The sequence below is a fragment of the Gekko japonicus genome, unplaced genomic scaffold (assembly GCF_001447785.1).
Source record: "Gekko japonicus isolate JY-2015 unplaced genomic scaffold, Gekko_japonicus_V1.1 scaffold53, whole genome shotgun sequence".
NCBI lineage: Eukaryota > Metazoa > Chordata > Lepidosauria > Squamata > Gekkonidae > Gekko > Gekko japonicus.
The window spans coordinates 1,680,582-1,700,399 of record NW_015162474.1 but is presented as its reverse complement, the minus strand read 5'-3'; the positions used below and the strand labels follow the sequence as shown (position 1 = coordinate 1,700,399).

At 43.9% G+C, this 19,818-nt stretch overlaps 1 protein-coding gene across 1 annotated transcript in view; it reads left to right on the top strand.

Moving 5' to 3' along the window:
- NUP107 (nucleoporin 107kDa) overlaps window positions 1-19,818 on the top strand; it is a 41,830-nt gene that overhangs the window by 16,664 nt on the left and 5,348 nt on the right. The window contains exons 13-22 of the mRNA XM_015405708.1: window positions 2,141-2,231; window positions 3,441-3,517; window positions 4,257-4,316; window positions 5,384-5,529; window positions 5,631-5,679; window positions 7,635-7,704; window positions 8,559-8,677; window positions 9,747-9,785; window positions 12,950-13,100; window positions 18,690-18,796. Coding sequence (XP_015261194.1) covers window positions 2,141-2,231; window positions 3,441-3,517; window positions 4,257-4,316; window positions 5,384-5,529; window positions 5,631-5,679; window positions 7,635-7,704; window positions 8,559-8,677; window positions 9,747-9,785; window positions 12,950-13,100; window positions 18,690-18,796 — 909 coding nt within the window. The remainder of the gene's footprint in view (window positions 1-2,140; window positions 2,232-3,440; window positions 3,518-4,256; window positions 4,317-5,383; window positions 5,530-5,630; window positions 5,680-7,634; window positions 7,705-8,558; window positions 8,678-9,746; window positions 9,786-12,949; window positions 13,101-18,689; window positions 18,797-19,818) is intronic.

The following is a 19,818-nucleotide window of genomic DNA, read 5'->3' as shown; positions in this document are numbered from 1 at the left end:
CGCCCCCCATGCTTCCCCCCCCATCCAGCAGCAACGTCAGCAAGCCCTGTGTGGCTCCCCACTACCCACCCGCCCAGGCTTCTCCCACCCCCACCAGCAACGGCAAGCGCTGCGCAGCTGCCCGCCTGCCAGGGCTCACCCGGCTCCCTCGCAGCTGCCAGCAACAAGCTTTACCACAGTTCCAAATGGCAAGTCCATTTTCCATGCATGCGTGAGAATGCAGTTTCATTTGGGGGGGGGGGATTTAAGTATTCCCATATATTTTTTTAAACATGTCAGATTTTTCTGCACACCTAAGTAATGCCTCAAGTGTGCAGGAATTTCTGTTGAGTCTCCTTGTGCCCCCAATTTGCGGAAATATCTGCATGCACTGGGGACCCTTGGCTATTAGTATATAGACAAGAAGGGGGACCCACGATACTCGCGGGGGGGAGAAACTCCATGGGAGGAGAAAGAAGCAGCCACAGGTGAGCCTCCCCCCCCCAGCACCGGCGGCTCGGCCTGCCAAGCTTTCTCCCTCCCCCTCCTCCGGGCGGCAGCGAGGCCTGAGCAGCTTACAGCTGCCGGCCGGCCAAGCCTTCTCCCGCCCCCTCTCCCACCCTGGAGGCAGCGGCGGCAAAGCCATTCTCAGAGCACTCCCTACGCCTGCACAGGGAATGCTCTTTTACTTTTGGGGGGATTTAAATATCCCCTGCATATTTTTTCCAAGTTTTCAGATTTTTCTCCACATATGGGGATTGCCTCAAATGTGCAGGAAAACCTCCCTGCCCCCCAAGTGCCCCCAGTGTGCTGATTTAGATATCTGCATGGAGGAGGCATGTTGGGAATTAAATATATAGATATGAGAGAGAGAGAGAGAAATTATACTGAGAGTCTATGCCTGTCTGAGTGAACTCTGAGTGACTGTTTGTAACAGTTCAAAATAACCAGAAACTTATTTGTTCTTTATTAAATAAATCAATTTTTATTTAAGCTTATCCCAGCAATCAGTACAGTTCTTCCTCAGGGCCACATAGTCCTCTGAGGTGCCTTGCAGAGAGAGATTTGGAATTTTTAATTCCTGGTGGCAGCTGAAATCAACCAAGTTTAGGTACACAAAGCGTGTTTAAAAGTAAAACCGTTTCCCCAAATAGCAAGCACCTCACAGTGCTTTATAAAGTACCAGTACCTGATCAAATGAACTTGAATTAGTTTGCAAATAAAATCACAAATAAGAGTAGACTGGAAAATAGAGTTAACCAACTGGCTCACAACACTTCAGCTAACTAGAGAGAGGTTATTTGGGCAGAAACAAACTATTGTTCAGAGTGCTATAATTTGCTTGAAGTGCGTAAACAGCTCTACCAATATATAATGCGCTTGTTTGTGAGCATGCCCAAATTCAGCACTGGAGCCTCTTCAGTATAATAGAGTATGAGCTTGCTAATGTGTGGTTAAGCCACCCAAGAAAGTAGGGGTGTGCAAAAAAAAATTTTTTGGCCCAATTCGGATTCAGCTGAATCGGGAAGAATCAATTTCTGCCGGCATAAAGACTCCTGCATGTCAATTTCGGCAGTACAAGCCTTCAGGAGTCTTTCGCCAGCTGAATGTCAGTTTCAGCCCCATTATATCCTATGGGCCATTGAAGTCAATGGCGAAAACATAGGGTATATTCTGGAGGGGAGGGGTTTGAGGGAGAGGCTCCAAACTCGCAGGTTAGCTGCTGGAACCTCTCCCCAAGATACCAACCACGTTTGAAGAACATTGGACCAGGGGGTCCAATTCTACAGGCCCTTAAACAGGTTGCCCCTATCCCCTCCATTGTTCTCTATTGTGGGGGGGGGGAGTTACGGAACAGCGTTCCGTGCACCTTGGTGTTTAGTCATGCCGGCCACATGACCACGGAAACGTCTTCGGACAGCGCTGGCTCTTCGGCTTTGAAACGGAGATGAGCACCGCAACCCTAGAGTCGGATTCGACTGGCTTTCGAGCAAGGGAACCTTTACCTTTACCTAAGTTACTTTTATTAAAGATTCTTTTCCCTCTGCACCAATTTGTTTCTTCCTCTTCATTTTGCCTTGGTGTAGCCCTCTTTCCTCTTCACTTTTTAAATCAGCTGACCATATTCTCTAAAGTGCTTGTACCACTTGATATCTTACAGGCCCAGCGACTGTGCAAAAGATGTGGACAGGCTTGGAGAGCGGCAACTCTTGAAGGATGGAAACTGTATCATGATCCTAATGGGAATGGAGGTACCTGTCCATGATTCTGGTTTCGCCTGGGAAATACCTGGACTCTAGTTTTTGCTGTTGCTTCAGGGTTGTCTTTTGTTTGTTTGTTTGAATTAATTAAATTTCCTAAACTAGCATAGGGTGCAGCAGTTGCAGCTTTCTTTTGCTTTAGTATTGGGTGCATTTGCAATTTTGCTTAAAGAAAACTAAGGCATTTATACTTTTACATTCTATAAATGTCAGTTAATACAATTTTATATGCCAACAAAGTTATAAATTACTCATTTTATTATGTTAAAGCAGCAAAATAGGTTTGGGTTTGTTAGGAAAGTGCATATTACATATATTACAATTTTCCCAAAAAAATTCCTTGTTTTTTTTGGGGGGGGCAGTCCCCCATGGCTTCAAAATTTCTTGAAATTTCCATCTCTGCCTATGGGTGGCTTGATGTTGCTATGTTGTGATTGGCACAAGCCACCCATGTTACTGTTTGTTAAAAGGAATTGTACAAGGAGAGATTAAAAGACTTGAGGTTCAAATTTATATATTACAATCTGTACACCTGATTCAGTAGCTTAAGTGTCTTACCTACCAGCACACAGATACCTTTGTATTCGTAGCATATCCATACTTGAACACAGCCGTTGTATAAATTGCAGAACAGCTTTGCTCATCGTGTTTGGCAGCTTTCAGCATGTTCAGCTAGGGGTGTCACTAATGACCTAGTATTTTTTGCCCTCCCCTTTTGCATTAAATATGTACAAAGTTTTAATGAAGCCCTATACAAGAAAAATAGTAACCTACTTTCTACATCTGCTATCAGTCTCTGCTTTTCTAGGTGATCCAATTGCACTGGGAGGTCTTCCTTCTCCCTTCCCTCCCCCGCCCCCATTTATAACCCGCTATGTGTAAATAACTGTAGGTTCACAAGGCTGTAGAAATACATTTTGAGCTTCATGGTGAGCCACATAAGATGCGTATGAAAGAAAGGCAGGGTATAAATTGAAACAATAAAAAGTAATGTTCAGACATTTTTTCTGACCTGTAATGTAGAACTTAACTTGTCAAATGTAATTTTAAAATGGTTGTATTTTGAGTGTCCAGGAAAGAGTCCTACAATTAATCTTTGAGGGAAATTTCAGAGAAACTGAAATTTTCAGAGGATGATACTACTATCTTTAGTTAATGAATTCTAAATAACATGTTAACTGTTTATAAAATTATGTATAGGGACAGAACAGGAGCCAGTAGAAGGAAATCCATACAGATGCATTTGGAAAATAAGTTGCTGGCGGCTGGCAGAAAAGGTAAGAAATGTTTAGAATAAATTCTGTTAAATGAAAATCTTCTCTCATTGCTTCCCAATGCATAACATCACTAATGCTTTTTAAGCACACTGGTTTTGTGAAAGATCTGAATGTGTTTTAATGTAATGAGTCATTTATGGCCATATTGTATAATTCTGAGAGAAATGTTAATTATTGACCACTGGAAAAATTAAAAGGATTAAAAATTAAGCACAGCTGAACCTCAACCAACACGTATCCAGATTAGGGCTTTATTATACAACATATGTGGCATTAGGGCTTTATTATGCAACATATGTGGCATCAAGTACTATTGGTTCTGTATTTTATAAAATTTCTTCCTCTGAACAAAAGGTATCAATTTGAAAAGTATTTTCTTCGATTATTTTATTAAACCTGGGAAGCATAATCCAATTTGACCTTGGAAGCTTTAACCTTATAGCTAACTATGAAAATGCTGGTGTGTAGTCATTAGTATTACAAGCAGCAGCTACAGTAATATTTTAATTTGTCAATCCTATATGTAGTTTAATCTGAAATAATGTTGCCTAACAAATCTACTAGTAGTGGTGTACTGAATTAGATGGTTAATTTAGCTACTGTATCCATTCTTTTCTAATCCTTTCAAAATCAACTGGATGTCATACTTTCCTGAATTAGGATTCAATAAATTTTTAGGTAGCTGTAAAATCAAATATTTGGAAAGATTTCTGAAATGTTCCTGAACTGAATATTTTAGGAGCTGTTTGACAAGCATGAGAGAGCAATCTATGCAGCATTGAGTGGGAACCTCAAACAGGTATGAGATGTTGATAGCACTTTGTCAAAAGAGCATTATAATATTTTCCCAGTAAATTAAAAATGGCCAACATACAGTCTGCCATCCCTCTGGGGTAATTGCATCGTGCCCCTGCACTGAATGGGTTATTGTTTTGTTTGAGTCCAGAAAACTCTAAATGTGATGCTTGGCCTTATTTCTGGCATTTGCATGTCTTTACAAACAGGCGCATATGTTAGTTATGGTGTCCCCTTGCAAGCACTCTTACCGCAGGTAATGGGTTATTTCTTCTTTGTTCCATCCCAGCGCTTGATGGTGGCTCTCAGAGCAAGGCTTGTGCTTTCTCACAGAGGCAGGTGATAAGCAGTTTCTATCTGTAATCAGCTTTCCATTCCACCTTTTAAATAAGTTGGTCTTGACTTCACACATGCTGAAAAATTCTTAATGGGATTTTGGGCATAGCTGTCCTGTACTTTCCTCTTAAATAACTTTTAATATTTTAAGTTTAAATTCTTGATCTAAAGGCTATAATTGCTTTTATAAGTACATATCTTGAACACATCTCAGCAAGGAGGAGATGTTTCCATATTTGAGAATATACATGCAATGGTAGACTTCATATGTGTTTGTATGATAGGAACAATGAAGATATTATGAGACCACATTCACACAGACACCTAATGATATCATAAGCTTGTTAAAATGCAAAAACTTGGAGGCAGCCCCACATGGTAGGTGTAAAAACATCCCTGTGCAGCTTAGACATTTTTCCTGCTAGATCAAGGCAAGCTATGAAAAGGAAGTGTTGTGTTGACTCTGGAAAAATTGCCTGAATTACATAGCAAGACTTCAGTATATCAGGTAGATTTTCCTCCGGGTAGTTGTTTTCCAAGTGGCTTGCCATGCTTTTATATGTACAAATGAATGTAGGCCTAGTAAGAATTCTTCTAGGCTAAGTGTTTTATAATACTGGTTTTTAGATATAGTTTTAACATTTCTGACATGTCTTCGTTCTGGATAGATTTTAATGGTATGCTTTTCCAAATTATTAATTTTGGTGATCTTTCACTTTTTTTTTTAACCTAAAGCTCCTTCCAGCTTGTGACACCTGGGAGGATACAGTTTGGGCATATTTCAGGGTGATGGTGGACACGCTTGTTGAACAGGAAATTAGAACATCAGTGATGAACGCAGAGGAGACAGAAGAACTCCCAAGAGAATTTTTACAAACAAAGTCAGTCACTGTTTGCTTAATCTGTATTCATAAAGTAATATGACCTGTTTCTGTTAACTGCAGTGTCTTAATACAAATTTTTTTTCCTTCATATTTTGAAGCTGGACTTTAGAAAAGGTTTTTGAAGAACTTCAAGCAACAGACAAAAAGGTAATTTTAAGATTGTGTCAAAAGAGAATGATTTTTTTCTTTCGTGCTTTAATCTTGCATTTTTAACAGTAAAACTTTGATTTTTTTTAAAAAAAAAATTATTTATAGTCCATGTTTCTCTCTGGGACTCGGCAGATTACACAGAATAGGTCCATACAGACTGGGACATCAGTAGACAGTGTGATAGGATTTGACTTGTAGAAATCTGGAAACCAACCAGAGGTGAAACAGAGCATAAGCTAAACGGCACATTAAACGAAAGCAAAAATTACATAGGGCCATCTTCCAAGCTAGGCTGAGTTGGAAGAAGGTGTTTTTTGCAGCTACATTAGTTTGTCAAAAAGATTTGACATTTGAAGCATGCAAGTGGTATCAGTGCTTAATCTTGCAATTTAATTGTGCACTTGCAGTACAACATCTAGGATATTTTAATCAAAATATTGCTCTTTAGGTTATTTGTGTGAATAACTATATAGCATTACTTCCCAGCATCACATTAAGATTTCCTTCTGTATTGAGGCATTTTCTTCAAAAATTACTTGAAAACTTTTCTCTGTACTTTTATAATATTTTGAGTCTCTGGGTTAGTTTGGTCAATTTGTAATATTCCTTTATGAATTAGTAAGATCCAGACTAAGTTTTCCACTGGCAGAATGCATGAGGTGATTTCCACCCATTCCCCCTTCTGGCTGCAGACCCCCCCCCCCATTTGTTCCTCATACTGTTCCTGAGAATCCAGGAGCAGCATTTCAGGGAGATCAGTGGGCTGCAGTGGGAGGTAGGGAGACTAGAACATTTTGTTCTATAGAAGAACCTTGTGTGAGTGGAAAACTTAATCTGGATCCTACCCTGTGATACTCACTGTGAGTGAACTATTTCAACAATTTGTACTGGTTTATTTTTGTTGACAGTATAATTCAAGACAGAACATAGCACTTCTAGTGGTATGGTTGTTACACAGATTGTCACAGAGAAAGTATAAGGTTCCTCAAGGATCCCAGTTGCACTTTCTCCCTACTGTTCATGCACGTCTCTTACTTTTAAATGACAGCCATCCATTGGGAATTGGTCAAGACTGTAAAGAAAGTGTGCCTAGTTTCACGTGGCTAAGAGGCTTGGGCTAAACTACTGTCACAAGTTAAGAGCTGAAGATGAAAGTTGGCTGATAAGCCCACCTGACCTACTGGAGTGCTAAAATGGAAACAATGAACTTGCAGGACCATTCCCAGGATACCTTGGGGAACATAGCTTTCTCGGCTTAATGATTGCAGCAGTGCAAGACACAAGGGTGGGCTTATAGAGGGTTGTGTGGAGCAACTAGTACATGCATCCCAAGCAACATTTTGTCAACCCAAGCGTGTGTGTACATAAGAAATAGAGTATATGTCATGTTACCATAGGAAGTGCTAGTGCACTTCTGCTAATCTAGACCCCATGTAAAAGAGAGATTCTGTAGTATATGTAGATGCAGGAATCACAGAATGACAGCAAGATGGTAGAGCGGATAATTTGTGTCTTGTTAGAATGATGCTGAGCCTAATGAATGGCTGGGTTGTCAATGTTTGGTGGTTACCAGAGCTGGACTTTGCCTTCTTCTTGTCTATTGAGAAACTAATTTCTTGTGGATTATTCTAAACTCTTGGAAGGAAAATGAAAGGGAGTATTGATCTTTATGGGATATGCCAACATGGATTTTCCCCATCATCAGTGCCTGCGCACATTCTGCTCCCTTCCCTCCCCCCCCAAAAAAAATGCCCATAGGAGGCTGGGAGCTACTCTGGTTTATGTCAGGACTTTGTGCAGTTTTCAGTAAAAAGTGTTTATCACATAGAAATGTTTTCCTTTAATATAGCTCCGTGCTGCAGCATAGAGTTACAGGACAACATTTTTCATATACAAAATGTGTTTTGCTTATTAGTAGTGTCTCTTCACTGACAGTATAAACTATTTTTCAGAGAGTTTTAGAAGAGAATCAAGAACATTACCATGTGATTCAAAAATTTGTTATCCTGGGAAATGTGGATGGTAAGTTTGCTGTCAGCATGCTTTTCGTGTCTACTGCTTTTTCTAATACTGTCTCTGTGCTACAAAGCATTCACCCTTCTAAGAGACTTTTACCCAGAAACAACAAAGATCATACAATAAATCCAAATTCATAAAGCAAGTCTGTAAATTATCCGTTGTGGTGGGTATTCTATTGGTCATGTTACTAACTCTGTGAAGGACTCACACGAGACACGATCTTTGAGGGTAGAAGCACCGGTCTGCCCTTTGAGGCAGCGGGAGTTTATTTTATACACTCTGCTCTCAACGTAAGATGAGGCTGGGGTTTACAGTACGTGAAGCAAGGGAAACCAGATGCTCAGGCAGAATGCCTGGAATGCTTGCATAGCATAATTACCAGTGATAACAAGCTACTCCTGGCGCCTGAGATGCCTGCAGTGACAAGATGGGCAAAGGTCAGGATTAGTGATCCAAAGTCACTGATCTACCTTATGTTAACATAGGCAGGATGTAGTAGGATCAAGATTGGTGTGCCATATCATTAATCCTCCGTACAACTCTGGTCCCTTGAGATATGACAGATTAGAAATCAGTATGTACAAACTATGTGTCTGCAGGGAGACAAGTAATCATACAAGTGTTCTTAACAGCTTTAAAAGGCAAATCTCCCCCCCCCCCCAATTAAATGGCATTCAGCTTTTCTCAGCATTCCTTCCTTTGTGGTGCATGCTCAGTCCTTTGGAGGAGGGGTGTTTTTTTTAAACTTACAAATGTATGTTTCTGCCTATCTGTGGAGTACCCCAAAGTATGTATAAACCTCTCATTGTGAGTGTCCTGTTGATAGGTACTCTGTCACCGAGTTTTCTTTTTTTCAGGTTTGATGGATGAATTTAATAGATGGCTATCTAAAGACAGAAATGTTCTCCCAGGACACCTGCTTCGATTCATGACTCACCTCATCTTATTTTTCCGCACGTTAGGACTACAAACTAAAGTAAGCTCATCTTATCAAGAGTTGTGATATTTCCCTCAAGTCTTCTCTGCCTTTAAGGGTGAATGTTCAGAACCAGTCATTGTGGGTTATAGGTACCCGGTGCATATATAAAGTCTCTAAAATTGAGGCCATTTTGTTTATTTAGAGATATTAAAAATTATAAGGTTAGATAAATCCTGACTAACAGTTTTGTATGTGTAGCAATGCATTTACGTATATAGCTATATACACTAAACAATGGCTTTATCTCAAAACCTGAGTTTACATGCACAGGAAGAGAAGTAATGTTAGATGTGGACTGGCCATTTAAATTACATGGAAAGTTCCCAGTGTGCTGCTGCCCTGGATGGTTATCAACAGCCAGGAACAAACATAGCCCAGCCCCACTAGTTCTGCTTAGCATGAAGGGGGAGCAGGGACCCTCAGCCTCGCTGGCTCCAGGGCCATTTTGGTTTCCCAGACCATGCCTGAATAAGGACATTGTTCAGTCGTAGAAGTGGCAGAATCACCAACTTGGGGGTACTCCACCAACTTGAAGTGAAGGCATAAAGGAATCCTTTCCTTTTGCTTTGCCTTTCTTCTCCCTCACTGCCCAGCTGGAGTACAAGTTAGAAAGGAAAAAAACACTGAGACCCAATCACTGATAAAGCAGAGGTCAAGTTTTCAATACAACACACTAAGAATTCAGAAGATAAGACCTCGCCCTTGTCTATAAGTGAAAGTTTATTCCCAAAGCGTAGCAAGGTGCACTATTCAGTATCATAATTGTCTGTTTGAAATGTGGAATGCTAATGTAACAAATTACATTTATACTTTTTGCCAAGATTTATTGCAAAACTCATATTTAAAGTAAAGAAGCTAATATGGAATGATTGATGAGCAGAGCTTTCATTAAATAGATTTTTGACTTTTTGGGAACAGCTGGCGTTGTGATGCAGGCATGAACAATGCTCAGCTATAACCCATTGGAGTTGGTGATGAATGTTAGAAACAGCAGAATGGCAGAGATTTTTTTAGATGCTGTTCTTAGTATATTTTGTTAAACCCAGTGTCTGATTTCCCTATTAAGGAAGAAGTTTCAGTTGATGTTTTGAAAGTCTATATTCAGGTAAGTCTCTAGATTTGTTATATGGGTATTTATTATTTATTTAATTAGTTAGTTCTGTTTATACCCCGCCCTTCCCACTGAGGCAGGCTCACGGTGGCTTACATAGAGTTTCGTATAAAATACAATTAAAACCTGTCATAGACATATAGACATAAACAAAGAATGATAAAGGGGTTGGAACACTTTCCCTATGAAGAAAGGTTAAAGCGCTTGGGGCTCTTTAGCTTGGAGAAATGACGGCTGAGGGGTGACATGATCGAGGTTTGTAAGATTACGCATGGGATAGAGCAGGTAGGGAAAGAGGTACTTTTCTCCCTTTCTCACAATACAAGAACTCATGGGCACTCAATGAAATTGCTGAGCAGTCAGGTTAGAACAGATAAAAGGAAGTACTTCTTCACGCAAAAAGTGATTAACACATGGAATTCACTGCCACAGGAGGTGGTGGCAGCTACAAGCATGGACAGCTTCAAGAGAGTATCGGATAAGCATATGTAGCAGAAGTCCATCAGTGGCTATTAGCCACAAGGTATAGATAGGAACTCTCAAGTGTTGGGTTGTGTTTTTGGTGGTTGGGGGGGGGGGGGGAGCAACAGTGGGAGGGCTTCTAGTGTCCTGGCCCCACTGCTGGACCTCCTGATGGCACCTGGTATTTTTGGCCACTGTGTGACAGAGTGTTGGACTGGATGGGCCATTGGCTTGATCCAACACTGGCTTCTCTTATGTTCTTAAAATAACAGTCATTTTAAATACTCCTAAAACACTGAAACATGATCTGATAAAATGAGAGCAAAGTTATTTATAATACAGCTTAGCTGACCATATGTTCCAATGGTATTCATTAGTACGTTTGATTTATTTTATTAATTTATACCCAGTCTTACTCCCCAATGGGGAGCCAAAGCAGCCTACACCATTCTTCCTTCCTCCATTTTATCATTGCAACAACCAGCCTTTAAGGTGGGTGAGGCTGAGCGACTGCACTGAAGTAATCCAGAGAGCTTCTGTGGCAGAGTGGGGATTTCAACCTGAGTTTCCTGAATTGTAGCCTGATGCTGTATCCATTATACCACACTAGTTTTCTGAAACATTGTCATAAGTAAGCTGACTGTAAACTATTAGCTGAAGACAAGTGTCTATTTTTACTACATTTTGGAGTGGGAATGACCAGTATTTGTCTGAAAAACAATTGAATAGACTTGTTTTATAAGTTCAGGATGTCATAAAAATATTCTGAAGGTGAAGTGGCAGTATCGGACTTCAAAAACATGCACATTCTGTGCATACTTTCTTACCACCAGTAGCCTGCCTCGTTGCTGGGGGAAATTAGCTATGAGACAGAGAAGGCCAGAGGGGTACCAGGGACAGCACACCTATGTATACCAAGGTCCAGTCCAGTAGGAAGACTCCAGATTTGAAGAGTCAATCAAATGGTTTTTATTAAAGAATTTTCCCTGATTACAATCATACTGAGCAGACAAGAAAGAGCACACAATTCAGAACTAAGAAATTAAAAAGTGATGATAGTGATTGTTAGGAGCAATTATGGGGGATGCTTCATTGACAATGGAGGCCCAGGTAGCAGCCACTGCCAAGGCAGCCTTTTATCACCTTCGGCTGATTAGGCAGTTGGTCCCCTTCCTCGAGCGCAATGATCTGGCTTCAGTGATCCACGCTATGGTCACCTTGAGGCTAGACTACTGTAATGCTCTCTACAAGGGGCTGCCCTTGGGGCAACTTTGGAAGCTGCAGCTGGTGCAAAATGCGGCAGCCAGGTTGTTGATGGGTCTCCCCAGGTGGGAGCACATCCAGCCTGTGCTGAAGTCTTTGCACTGGCTTCCAATAGTGTTCTGGATTCGCTTCAAGGTGCTGGTTTTGACCTTTAAAGCCCTAAATGGTCAGGGGCCTGCCTACCTGCCTTTCCCCGTACATTCCTCCAAGAGCACTGCGGTCTAGATCACAACACCGCCTGGCCCCCCCTGGGCCTAGGGAGGCCAGGTTGATGGTAACCAGGACCAGGGCGTTCTCCCTGGTGGCGCCAATGCTGTGGAACGAGCTCCCTAATGAAATTAGAGCGCTACGGGACCTCCAGCAGTTCCGTAGAGCGGTGAAAACTGAGCTGTTTCACCAAGCAACTGACTGCACCGGCTGGGTCACACTAGCACTTCACCACAGGACGCTGCCGTACTTATTTAGTTTTACTGTATTTATTGTATTTTATATCTTTATTTGCTGGTTTTATATTGTATGTTGTTTTAAATTGTTGTAAGCCGCCCTGAGCCACTTTGGCGGGAGGGTGGGGTAAAAGCCCAAGTAAATAAAAATAAAATAAAATAAAATGTGCAGAGGATGTGAAGAGGATAGCATAAACGGCTGGCATTCCACACTATGGAGAAGGACACCCAAAGAAGAGACTTTGGGGGTGTACTCAAAATAGGCGCCCTCAGAGTGCACACCAAGGTGGGGCATGCTCTCTATTTTTATAGGAATTCTGAGGGCAGTCTCCTGGGCCAGAACTTGATGGGATTAATACCTGTTGATGGCTGAATGGGTTTGATGACCACTGAAGGTCCAATCAGGATAGGTTGAATAGGCTCCCAGGCTTAAACAAAAGGGGGAAACGGGTCTCTGATCGGCATCAGGAAGGATCATTGATGAAATTAATGTTTGATTAATTTATCTCGTTATCCTTCGGGAGGGGGCAGGAAGGACAGGTGTGGAGACAAAGGATTTCCACATAGGCATAGGTGTCACACAAAAGGAGCTATGTGAAGGTTTGGAGACAGAGGAACTATTTGCAAGGTGGCTACTGAATAGCTATAGAAATGCAGATATTTTACCTGTTGGAACTCACATTTGTTTCATGTGCATACCTTTGCTGGGTGGAGGGGGAGATTGGAGATTGCTTCGAGGGCTGCCTTGTGCAACCTAAAATTGAAACCCTTTTTGCAGAGCTTTGGTCAGCTCTGTGGCTCAGGTCAAGAGTGTCCTCTTTGGCCTGACTTTGTGGGTTTCTGGTTCAGGTCAGAAGTGGGGTGCCCCACTGTTGAGGCTACCCACAAGAAAGGCAGCGTCTCTAGGCTACTTCATGTATGGAACATGGGATGAATGGGCTGAAACAGTTATGAGAGAGACTTATTATATTAAATATTTTTATGCTGCAGCGGTTAATATGTGAGAAGCACACGGATCTTATAGCATTTTATGTCAGTCACTTGCCTCAAGACATAGGTATTGTTCAGTATGCTGTGTTCTTGGAAGATGTCACTGAAACTGAACAACGTCACCACTGCCTGGAGCTAGCAAAGGAAGCCGGTAAGAAATAGCATTCTAGTTGTTGTTGTTTTTTTAAGGTAACACTTAATGCCAGTATTCTTAAATAGCTGCATCACATCAAAAGTGTTGTAGCTAAAGTAAAAACCAGCCTGCGCAAGATGAGAAAGGGCACTTCTAGTTGTACATGTGTGAGTATGACTTCTGCCGACATTTCCACTGATATCCTCTGTTCCACAACCCAGGTTTTCTTAATGATCTTCCACCCCATTGGAGCATTGTGATGTATTTCTTGGGGGGCTAGGCACCACCCCATAGAATTTTTCCACCTGCCTCACAGCCCCAAGGGTTCCCAGAGGGAAATAAAAAACAGTTCTAGGAGGCAGACCCTGGGCCTGGGTATCAATCCACCCAAGACGGGATAATTAACTGAGGTAAACTGACAGGCACTTGATGGTTTGCTTTTTAAAGTGAATAAATACAAAGTTTATTTTAAAAAATACATAATTGAGGAAAGTATTAGCACTGCACCAAGAGTTGTGGGATGTTTAGTTTCAGACAGTATGTGCCTAAGGTGTAAACCACAAGATCTTCGACGTGGTCTCTGGGCTTCACACCCATGGGATCTAGTGTGCACGCGCTGGATCGATCGGCATTGTAGCAAGCTCTTAACGGTGGGGTTTCTGCGCATGCCCAGACCTCGGGCATGTGCAGGAACCCCACCGCGCATGCCCAGAGGGATGGGCGCGGACATCCCGCCAGTTCCTTTCTTACCGCCGCGTTGGAAAGACCCTTTCTTCGTCGGTCTGATTGGTTCGCTTTTTTGGCTACTTCGCCTTACAGCTCTTTGGATTTTTTCCCTCAGTTTTATTATTTTTCTCACTCTTCTTTGTTCTTCAAAAAAACTTGGAAAAAATTGTTTTTTGTGTTGAGGGGGAAGTTGCCGGTTTTACCTCAGTTTAGCCTTCAGGCTTCTCCCCCCCCCCCTTTTCCTCCTTTTGGTATTTTTAATGGAGAAGAAGTGGGGGGGTTTCAATCGCTGTAAGGGTTGCGGAAGCAAACTAGCTCCACCTGACCGCCACACCCTTTGTATTTTTTGTTTGGGGGAGTCTCAACGACCTGAGTCTTGCCGGCACTGTGCCAGGTTTTCTAACCAGACACGAAAAAACCGAGCTGCGCGCCTTAAAGTGGCGCTCCTTGAGTCGGCTTTACATCCTCCCTCAGCGATGGAGTCCAAGAGACCATCGACATCGACGGCTCCGGCATCAAGGCCTGCCTCCGACATCGGCCAACCATCATCGAAACCACCGGCATCGAAGGCGCAATCCTCCACTTCTACTCCGGTGAAGAAGAAGCCCAAGCCAAGTAAGGAGCACAAGTCCGCAAAAAAGGGCTCCTCTAAGTCCCTAAAGGCGGCAAAGAAGGGGAAGGTAGCGGTGTCTTAAAAGTGGGTGATGCCTTAAAAGTGCCTCCCGCTCCAACGGCAGTATCGACATCGGAGGTCCATGCCCCTCCACCGATACTGACCATCCAGCTCCTGGACTCCCCTATACAACAGCTTGATGACCGTCCTTACTCCGATATTGAGACGGTACAGCTCCTTACTCGTCCGATGGATGCAGAGGCTTCTCCCTCTCCTTCCCCGTCGTTGACATCGATGGTGTCAGAGGCTCCTGGCATCGATTCACGTCGGAATCGACACGCTTCTAGCAGCACGCAGCGTCACCCTCCACGTCTGCTTCTTGAACCTGCCGATATCGATGACCGAGATTATAGGGACCGCTCTCACACACAAGCTGCTCCTTTGTGTCAGCTATGCTGCCATGGGGGTTGGGATGGTCAGTCTGTGTCTGTGTAATTGCTCTTGCATTCCTTTCTGTGCTTAGCGCTGAAACGCTTATCTGTAAAGATGTGCAGGTGGGAATTGTGGTGTCTGCTTTTTCCAGGGAGTCATGGAAGAGTGCGTGTTCCCAGCTTCGGCTAGCAACGTTTGCAAGCTTTATCCTGCGCACGAGAGGGTGCCTAATTGGCCAGTGTGGTGGTGGGGGTGCATACGAATACCCTATATCCTATTGTGTCCAAGGGGCAACTGCCATTCTTAACAGTGCTTATGTTAATGCATCTATAGCTCTTCAATAGAGTCTTTATTCCCCCACCACCACCTCTGTCTTGGGATCAACGCCAGCTGAGGTATCTCTACGGGGGTTATCCACCATCCATGCCGTGGTTGACTCCGCCGGGCTATTCAGACTGGGATCGATACTCGACCCATTCTGTCCACAGATCAAGGTCACCCTACAAATCCAGACCTTCAGCATCACTGTCTCGTCCTCCGGCAGACGATCCTTCCCACCATAATCCGGAACTTTGTCGTCCCAACCCCCAAGTCGTACCACCAAAGATTTCAACTACTCAAACGGAAGTCACTCCTATTCAAGTGCCAGATCAGGACTCTTCTAATTCCGCAGAAGAGGATTCTGACACCGAGGCCTCTGAGGTTGACACCTCTCCTGACCATAAATCTCCTAACCAAGCTGTCACAGATGATCTCCCTATATCTCCATCTGACAATCTCACCTCCTATGCAGACCTCATGAAAAGAATGGCCCATTCTCTAGAACTCTCAGTCGTTCAACACCAACCTCAGGTTACAGATGCCGTTTTCGATATCGTGCAAATGGAACACGCAGAAACGGAAGCAGCACATAAACTTCCTGGAACTGCTTGCAATACAGTTCGCTGTCACCAGCTTCCTACCTCTGATCAAGGGGAAATGTGTTACGGTCCTCACGGACAACACTACTGCACTCAGTTAGGTCAACAAGCAAGGGGGCACTGTCTCCCTACGCCTCTGCAACCTTGCCATCCAGTTGTGGAACCTTTGCATCGCCCACAACGTTTTCCTGGTAGCCACACACATCCCAGGACACATGAATGTGCAGGCAGACCACCTAAGTCGAGCAGGACTCAGTCTCCACGAGTGGGAAATAAACCCAACCTACCTCCTCCCACTCTTCCGCAGGTGGGGAGTTCCCCAAGTTGATGTCTTTGCCACCAGAGCCAACAAAAGTACCCTCTGTTCTGCAGCTGAGGTGGCAGGGACCCACAGTCTCTAGGGGACGGTCTTTTCTATCCGTGGTCCCGGGAACTTCTCTACCTCTTCCCTCCACTACCCCTACTTCTGAGAGTGGTCCGCAAAATCATCAGTGATGGAGCAGACTGCATCCTAATAACCCTGTGGTGGCCGAGACAGCCATGGTTCTCCACCATCCACGATCTGTCAGCAGGGGTCTACCACCGATTCCCTTCAGCACAGGACCTCCTCTTCCTGTCCGACTCCCCTCTCCTGTACCACGACGTACCACGGATGAAGTTGACTGCCTGGAGAATAGCGTCAACAGCTTTTCCACCCGCGTATCTAACGTTTTACTAAACGCAAGAAAGCCTACTATGCGAAAGTCCTACCATTACAAATGGCAAAGGTTTTGTTCCTCCTTGGGTGACGATGCCCCTGGAGCCACCTCAGTGGGTCTCGAGAAAGTTTTCCAATTCCTCCTGTCCCTCGCTGACTCGGGACTTTCTCACTCCTCGTTAAGAGTTTATTTGGCCGCACTTTCGGCCTACGATGTTCAAGTTGATGGATGCACACTGTTTTTGCATCAGCTTTCAAAATGTTTTTTAAAGGGACTGTTGCACCTTTACCCTCCCATCAAAACTCCTGTTGTTCCCTGGGACCTTCCTCTAGTTCTTCGTCAGCTCACGAGGAAACCCTTCGAGCCACTCGCAACTTGCGACCTGAAATTCCTGTTATGGAAGATGGCCTTTCTGGTTGCTGTCACCTCTGCGAGGCGAGTTGGAGAAATATTGGATTTCTTCCCGGCCTCAACATCCTCAGAGGACAGACTGTTACACACCTTAGATGTGAAACGTGCATTCCTGTTCTACCTGAACAGAACCCGTCCAACGAGACGTGACTCCCAACTGTTTGTCTCTTACGCACCAGCAAGGCTGGGGACTCGCATCATGGCTCAGCGCCTCTTTCCACCTACAGGCAGAGGTCTTCCTCCCGGATTTCTTCCCGGCTCCTACATCCTCAGAGGACAGACTGTTACACACCTTGGATGTGAAGCGTGCGCTCCTGTTCTACCTGAACAGAACCTGCCCAGCAAGACCTGACTCCCAACTGTTCGTCTCGTATGCACCAGCAAGACTGGGGACTTGCATCACGGCTCAGCGCCTCTCGAGGTGAATTGTGGGGCTCATCCGCCTCTGCTACTTGATTGCCAAACAGCCATTGCCTGGCCCGATCAGGGCCCATTCAACTCGAGCTGTTGCGGCTTCCACTGCCTTTCTCCAGGGAGTTCCCCTAACGGACATATGCAAAGCTGCTACGTGGGCCACGCCTAATACCTTCATAAGGCACTACACCCTAGACGTCCGTAAGAACTCTAATACAGAGATGGGACGTCGCATTTTATCTTTGGCTACGCGGTAAGGACCTGCCAGTGCCCTCCTCCAGGTAGGCTACTGCTTGCTAATCTCCCATGGGTGTGAAGCACAGAGTCCATGTTGAAGATAAACAGGTTGCTTACCTGTAACTGGTGATCTTCGAGTGGTCATCTGTGCATTCACACCACCCACTCTCCTTCCCCGCTGCTGTCAGCTTCTACATTTTTCATAGGGGTTGATTTGCGGCGGTTTGAAGGAACTGGCGGGATGTCCGCACCCACCCCTCTGGGCATGCGCGGTGGGGTTCCTGCGGATGCCCGAGGTCTGGGCACAAAAATCCGTTAAGAGCTTGCTACAATGCCGATCGATCCAGCGCATGCGCACTAGATCCCATGGGTGTGAATGCACAGATGACCACTCGAAGTTCACCAGTTACGGGTAAGCAACCTGTTTTTAATAACATATAAATACAGCAGTCTGCTGCAACACACTAAGCCAGCAAAGCCTGATGACCTATTGTAACAGTTCAGTTACCCTGATAAGGGAACTCAACTGAAGATATGATACCTCCTCAGACCTTTAATTAACATTCCAGTAACACCTAACCATTCTCTCACTACTTCCAGCCTCTTAATTCGCAGCCCTAGAAACCTAACTCTCCAAACCTCACTTCTAATTAACTTCAACTTCTCCTGACTAATTTTAACATTTCCCAGTACAGCTCCCACTGGCTGGTTCAGAGTACTGCTCCAATTGGCTCCTGGGTCACTGGGATGCATTTCTGTGCTCTACCTGTCACAAGCAGGAAGAAAAAGGACGTGGAATAGGAGAAAGGAATGTGATGGGAGAATCGTATTCTGTGAGGGAAGCCTCCAGTTGTAGTTCTGTGGATCCAAGCCATGATTTTGAAGTGTTACATTTAATATGCAGTTGTAACCTGATGTCTGTTTTACACTGGACTGTCTTCTGTTAACACTAAGCCTATTTTACAAATCAAATACCACTGGTTATGTTTGCTTCTACTATGGAATCTTCCAAATCAATATTTTTTAAAAACTCTGGTGTTGATAAATACCCTTGATTCCTTCATCTTCTGTGACGTGTACTTGAACACGTTCACTTTTCCTAGAAGACTCTGGTATTTCCTCCTGACTGACATTATACATTTTGCTTTAAATGCAGGATTGGATGTTGCAACCATAACAAAAACTGTTGTAGAAAACATTTGCAAAAAAGATGCTAGTGAGTTCACTCACCATGATCTTGCAATCGATATGGGCACCACAGAGGTGAGCAGTGCTGATATATGTTCTGCCTGTAACGCAGGTGCTGCTGGATGGAAAATTGAGTCGTAAGCTTCCCCTCTCCCAGATATGCATGTTTGGGGGAAGGGGGGGAATAGGGCAGTTGCAGAAGAGAGACACCCTTTGACTTTTAAATTACTTTGTGTCTCATCTTGTTGACTTTAATAGGGTCTAAATGCTGCTCATAAATTGGTATGAAGTAAACCTGCATCATGCTAAAGTAATAGCAAGATACATGAATTGTTGTGTTGTGATTAAGATCACAAGCAGCCATTCATATAACAAAGAGGGTGTGCATATTGTCTTCACTGTCAGTTTCTTCCAGTTGAGCTATATTTTTATTTGGCAATACTGAATAGCCTCTTCCATCAATGTAAATGTATGTGTTGGAATGACTCAGCAAAGCACTAGACGCTCATTCCCCATGGAAATTGGACAACTCCAATGATGGTATGCTTGCACCAGGGCCTTTTCGGTGGTGGCTCCTATCTGGTGGAATGAGCTCCCGGAGGAGATCCGGGCCCTGCGGGACCTTATGCAGTTCCGCAGGGCCTGTAAGACGGAGCTCTTCCACCAGGCTTTTGCATAGGAGCCGCCACCGCTACTGTACCACCACCGAGTTGCCATCTTTGACGGTGGATTCTATCAGGATGTGAGCTGGCCCTGGAAAGACGATCAGACGACCTGAAGAACTGGTTATGAAAGGACGACAGTACTATCCGGAACTTATGCTGATGGGTTATGCTGGTTTATGGAACCCCATCTTGGATTGATAAGAGCTTATTATTTAGAGCCCCGGCACTTTTTTTGTGATTGACTGTTTTATTCTGTTTTAGCTGTTGAATCATGGCATATGCCTCTTTGTTAGCCGCCCTGAGCCCGTTTGGGGAGGGCGGGATATAAATTTAATAAATAAATTGCATCCCATGGAAAATCTTTGCTAACAAAAGGGATTTCTGTGAGCAAAGCAGGATTTGCACGCTGTCACCATCCTACTGCAACCCCAA